General features: G+C 33.4%; 1 protein-coding gene across 1 annotated transcript; it reads left to right on the top strand.

Annotated features, from left to right (window-relative positions):
* Positions 1-956: 956 nt before the first annotated feature.
* On the top strand, positions 957-5503 carry LOC120155773 (aldehyde dehydrogenase family 3 member H1-like). The gene is made up of 10 exons (XM_039167237.1): positions 957-1384; positions 2733-2801; positions 2887-2983; positions 3106-3312; positions 3916-4031; positions 4096-4200; positions 4270-4442; positions 4526-4616; positions 4777-4929; positions 5028-5503. Exons 1-10 carry the CDS (start codon positions 1160-1162, stop codon positions 5265-5267), a joined length of 1476 nt encoding a protein of 491 aa, XP_039023168.1. The 5' UTR covers positions 957-1159; the 3' UTR covers positions 5268-5503.
* The last annotated feature ends 1061 nt before the right edge of the window (positions 5504-6564 follow it).

Genomic DNA, 6564 nt, shown 5'->3' with positions numbered 1-6564 from the left:
AACAAACGTAAATGAACACAAACGAACAAACATGGGCGTAAATGAACATAAAATTATTTGGGTTTATATTTGAGAAGAGTTTTTTTTTTAAATAATTTTAGAATTTATATTTTCTTTAATTGATTTGAGTATTTTTTTTATTTGAGTTTAAAATTAATTGAGTTTAAAAATATTAATGGTTTTAAGGTTAAAACTTGTTAAGCTTAATATTTCAAACGTGTCTGGAGAGCATAAACGGACATAAATGAACAAACAGATTATCGAACGTTCACGAACATAAATGAACGAACGAACATTTTGTTCATTAATTAAACGAACATAAAATTTTATTCATGTTCATTCGTTTAAGAAATAAACAAACATAAAAGAACTTCCCACCGAATGATTCACAAACAGTTCGATGAACATTCGATTCGTTTACAGACCTATACATTATTAATAATTTTATATATTTAAAATGTCAATTAACAATGTAGTGATATTTTTTTGAATGTTTAAAAAACAATATATATTTTTATACTATGGTTTATATCTAAAATTTGTCACATGTGATGACGAATTTCAAAAAATATATTAAAAAATTTAAACTCATCATATAAACTTTTTAAAAATTATATGAAATTTGTCACGAACAATAATAAATTTTAATTATTATATTTTATAAAACTCTTCATTTTATTATAACAAATTTTAATCCTAAAATAATTCTCAAACATCTATTTTTTCATTTTTTTTTTCGTGTGGATTGTTTTACAAGGAAGCTTTATCTCATGTCCGAGCCTTGGATATTTTAACGTCTTGGACAAAAACATCCAAACTCACACGCGCTCATTACCCCGCGTGAGAAGCACTTACCATCCCAATTCCAGAAAATAGTTGACGACTGACGAATACGCCAAAGATACACTAGCGACGGGCTCTTGTGCTCTATCTTCCAATTATATATACACAATTTCGACGCTTTTTTTAAAATATATTCGCAGGGATAAAGTAAGGTGACGGTACGACGTCATCATTATCGTCTCCGTCGATCTTTCCGGCCAGAAAATTCACAAAACAACGTCAGTCGCGATTCAATCGTTGTTTTTCTTTAAGATTTTATGATTTGAATCTAGTTTGATCGATTTTCCCTTATTTTAGAGCTTGATTTTGGATAATAATGGCAAGCGTAGAGGAGAAGAAGGCGGCTTTCGATGCGGAGTCGGCGAAGGAGGTGGTGAAAGAGTTGAGAGCTAGCTTCGCTTCCGGGAAGACTAAAAGCTACGAATGGAGATCGACTCAGTTGAACGCCATGTTGAAGATGATGGAAGAGAACGAGCCGCAAATCGTCGCTGCTCTTCGCGATGATCTTTCCAAGCCGGAACTGGAATCCTCCATCCAGGAGGTCAAATCTTTTATTTAATTAATTCTTTTTTTTAATTTGATTCCAGATTAGTTTTTTTATTAATTGAATTTTAATAATGAACGATCAATTACGAATTATAGATTTTAAATACAGAGTCAATAGGCGGCTGTAACAAGTCAGCAATGAAATATTCTTGATTTCACTTAAATTTTTAAACTCTTATTAATTATTGACCAGTCTGCAAAATCAGAATATTCATAAAAGACTTGATGGTTGTATTATGTATACTTGTATTTGGTTACTGATAAGAACTTCAACTACTTCTTTGTCTCTAAAGCCAATTGGTGATATTCTGGGGGGTTATCTAATTTTTCATATATCTGCATTAATATCATAAATGAATTCTTTGCAAGACCCTATTTCATATCAAGCTTTCAAGTTGAGAATCATGAAACTCGTGAAGAAAACAGTTGGGAACTTTTGTGAGCTAGAGTGACCCAACTTTCCTTTTTCCCCCTTATTTTTCTCGTGGTGTGCAAAGGTCTTAGACGTGTTTAAATACGTGAGACTTGAAATCTTGGTGAACACATGTAGCATTTATGACAGTCTAATAGTTAGCTTTATCATGAGAACGGTTGGTCGGTTTTTCGGAATTAAAATGATTGCTAGCTATACAATGTTCCAGACTACTAGACCAACACTTCAATATTTATTGCTAACCTAACTTGCACACATTATTTAAAATATTGTATTTCCATTTTGGTCCTTTTTATTTTTTGTTCAATTTTCGTAGTTATTGCTGTCCTTTTATCAGTGAAGTTATTTTTCCAAAATTGTTAATTATTTGGAACAGGTGTGGGCTTTGGATGGTTCCTGTGTTTTCCTTGAATTTGGCAATGTATGTTAGTAGGTTGAAAAAAATTGGAAAAATAAAATAAAAGGAGAAGAAAAACTAGAGAAAGAGAGATGTCTTGCTGTCTAGTCATTTTGAATATTATAATTTGATGATTGGAGCTCCAATTATTACAGATGTGTATAATTTTAATTTTAATTGATTAATGTGGGAGTCATGTAGCATGAAAATTAGATGAAAAATGATCATCTCAAATGAATACTTAAGGAGTTCTTTTCAACAATTATCATCCGTCTATCATAATAATTGTTTGCCACATGTTTGAAAGAAACAGTGTCTGATCCAGATGCTTAAAATACAGTCGCTGGGCTTAATTGTGGTGGCTAGTATGTTTTTTACTTTAAGATAATTGATATCTTTGTATATTTCATGCTGCACCTGATAGTTTAACTCGTAATTTAACACTATTTAGAAAGCTAGAACTATGGAGAAGGCCCATAAGAACCTCTGATGTGCACTTGGTTTACATTGCAGATAGCAATGGTAAAGAATTCATGTACGGTGGCACTCAAGAAAATGAAGCACTGGATGATGCCAGAAAAGGTAAATTTCATGGATTTTGTTGACTGGGAAGGTTCTTCTTGACATTTAAAAGATTTTAACATGATCAACATGCCCTTTTTTGCAGGCAAAAACTTCATTGATTACATTTCCTTCTTCTGCTGAAATTGTATCTGAACCATTGGGTGTTGTGTTAGTAATCTCAGCTTGGAATTATCCTTTTAGTACGTTAAACGACCTGATAGACTTGTTCACAATTATGTTTTCTTCAGTCCTTTTGTTTTTCTAATTTCTAATTCTTAAATTTATGTGACTGATGACACTATAATTGTATCTGTTTTTTCAGTGTTGTCTCTTGATCCAGTTGTTGGAGCCATTGCAGCTGGTAATGCTGTAGTCTTAAAGCCATCAGAAATTGCTCCAGCCACATCATTGTTGCTTGCAAGTCTGGTAGCTGATTATTTGGATCGCTCTTGCGTAAAGGTTGTTGAAGGGTCTGTTCCTGAAACGTCAGCACTACTGGAGCAAAAATGGGACAAAATACTCTACACAGGTCAATGACATTTATTATCCTCCTTTTATCTTCTCTAGCTTAACCTTTTATGTCTTAAGAAACTTGGAGAACTGCATTTGAGATTCATATGTATATCATGCTTCAAGAAGCTTATGATTAGAATGGGGGTTGACTTTCTATTCTTTGTTATCAAACCAGTGTGGGTGAAGAATTAGATTTCAAAATTTTTGTCTTGTGTGTTTTTCTGATTCTCTATCCTTGTGAAAGCCAAATGGTGACATTCGTGATTTAAGGAGGTTCCCCTTTACCATGGAGTTTTGATGTTTCTCTGTAGCTTCGAGTTATCAGGTGATTCGTAGGAAAACCATCTAACTTAGCGCCTAGAGGTGCCTATGCTGTGTCTCCTGTGGTTTGACATATTAATTGGGTAATCTGTTGTTATGTTGTTTCGGATTCTCTTCTTAGCCATTTAATGTTACTATGTCTTAAATGGAGTTCTAGTTTTCAGTGCAGGGTTTTTTTTAATTAATTTTGCAGGGTTATTAATCGATGATTTGGACATTGCCATTGCTAATAGTATATCTATTGTCATCTCAGTTCTCATGAAATGTGTTATGAACTAAAACATTCTTGAATTTTTAGGTAATGCAAGAACTGCACGCATTGTGATGGCCGCTGCTTCAAAGCACTTAACACCAGTTGTTTTGGAGCTTGGAGGAAAGTGTCCGGTCATTGTCGATTCAGACATCAATTTACAGGTAAGCATAGCGACATTGAGTTTAGTTTAAGTTCTGCAACTTACATGTTTTTGTGTATTTTCAGGTAGCAACTAGGCGGATAATTGCCGGAAAGTGGGGGTGTAACAATGGGCAAGCATGTGTCTCTCCTGATTACATTATCACAACAAAAAGTTATGCTCAGAAGCTGGTAAGATCACCTGTATATGTTTAACATTTCTAATCCAGTCATTATTCTCAAGCGTATTTAATCCTGCAGGTAGATTCTTTCATATGTGAATTGGAGCGGTTTTATGGAGAGAATCCATTGGAGTCGAAAGACTTATCTCGCATCGTGAATTCTAACCACTTTGCTCGCTTGTCAAAGCTCTTGGATGAGGACAATGTTTCTATCAAGATCGTCCACGGAGGCGAAAGAGACGAAGCAAAGTTGTGAGTTCCAACCAGGGTTTTACTTCTTCTTCAGTGGCCTTTTTTACAGAGTGTTAATACACATTTCTTTGTTCAAATGGCAGGAGGATTGCACCCACTATCTTGCTTGATGTCCCACAACATTCTCTAATCATGACTGAAGAGATATTTGGCCCATTGCTTCCAATTATCCTGGTAGGAACTAAAAGGATAGTTTTTATTCACTATTTATTTTAATTCTCTTGATATCTCAGTAACGAAAATCGTTTATTCTACCCGGGAAACCGAAATCATTCTACTTCCGTTATCGAATGTGGACATTGCCCATGACATTCTTGTCGTTGGTTCGTAACAGGTCCAAAAAGTGGAAGATAGCTTTGATGTGATAAATTCTTCAGGAACAAAGCCACTGGCAGCATATCTGTTTACCAATAACAAGAAGCTGAAACAAAAGTTTGTTGCAACCGTCTCTGCCGGAGGATTGGTCGTCAACGACACTACTGTACATGTAATTATACTTCTAAGTTATCGAATCGATATGGACATGCATATGTTATCATAGTTTTAGGCTTTATATATCGTGATATTTACGTAATACCATTTCAGCTCACCGAACACACATTACCATTCGGAGGAGTCGGGAACAGCGGAATGGGAGCGTACCATGGGAAATTCTCCTTCGACACCTTCAGCCATAAGAAAGCCGTTCTGTATAGAGGTTTCACTTGTGATGTATCTGTTAGATACCCGCCATACACGAGGGGAAAGCTCAGATTGTTGCAGGCTCTTATTAGTGGCAGCTTCTTAGGCATCATCCGTTCATTGTTGGGATGGTTCAGGTCTTGAATGACAACAGGTATGGGGCCGTCTTTGTTGTAGATTTTCGTAATTTAAGTGCACTGGTTTCGGTTGGGATTAAGCTTCGGTTTGGTTTTAACACACTATATCACCATGTGTTTGTTTGAACACGGTTTGTTCTATGATTCAGGTCTTAGGGTCCGTGTATGTTTGTTTAAGTTGATAGCTTGGATATATCCAAACTCGCCCACACTATTTTTATTTACTACTTTTTCTTTTTTTTAGCACAAATCGAACGATCTATGTAGTTAAGGTAATTGTTGTTATCATTTGAGATTATGGGTTCAAGCATTACGTACGTGAGAGATTTGAGTCTTCATTGTGAAATGATTAAAAATCTTTTAACTAATATTATCTTATATTTACTCCGAAATTATCAAAATAAAAAATAATCCAAGGTGAATATGTTAATAAATTTAAAATTATTTCAATCTTTTTTTCTCTTCGTTGAAAAAAAACCCTCTTTTATCATTGGAAAAGTCTCACGTGCGGCAGCTTAATATACGATTAAGGAAAGACGTTACCGGTTTTGTTATTATTTTTTTAACAACACGGGTAAAAAATTACCGGAAACATTATTATTTCTATCGGTTTTGTTATTATTAGACGTTTTACCGGGTTTGGTATTTGGTAATATATTCGGTAGAAAAAATAGCGCTTTACTGGATATATTACTAAGCTTGGTAAAACGCTCAATAATGTTTTGAGTAGAAATAATAATGTTTCCGGTAAATTTTTACAGGTTTTGTTAAAAAATAACAAAACTGATAGTGTATTTTCTCACTCGTATATTAAGGTCGTCGTACAGTAGAATTTCCCTTTTATCATTCAAATTTTAGAAGAAAAATTAAAGAAATCACTCGAAAAAGATGACGACCTTCGTCTAAGACATCTCCGGTAAAGAATTGTTTCTCTTATATTATTTATACTATTTCTTAGTTTTTCTTAAAATATCTATAAAATTTAAGAATCCATTTGGTTCTAAGAAGATATGGATTATTTTATTTTTTTAGAAAATAGAAAACATCGAAGAAAACATATTTGGTTGTAAAATTAGAAAATAATTACTAGAAAATGAAAACAAAATGAGTGAAAATATGAAAACATAAAAAACATATTTTCAGTATTTTTATTAAAATTGTTTTGAAATTTTGAATAGAAAAAAACGAGATCTAGATTTTTAACTTAACTTAAGTTGGTTAAAATCATTCTAACAATAAATTTCTGATTGTATGATATCTAAAACCCTCAAACTTTTGAAAAAAATCATCGTGATTTTTTATTT

Source organism: Hibiscus syriacus, unplaced genomic scaffold (assembly GCF_006381635.1).
Source record: "Hibiscus syriacus cultivar Baekdansim isolate YM2019G1 unplaced genomic scaffold, ASM638163v2 tig00111208_pilon, whole genome shotgun sequence".
NCBI classification, from domain to species: domain Eukaryota; kingdom Viridiplantae; phylum Streptophyta; class Magnoliopsida; order Malvales; family Malvaceae; genus Hibiscus; species Hibiscus syriacus.
The sequence above is the reverse complement of the archived record's forward strand: the minus strand, read 5'-3'. Positions and strand labels throughout refer to the sequence as shown.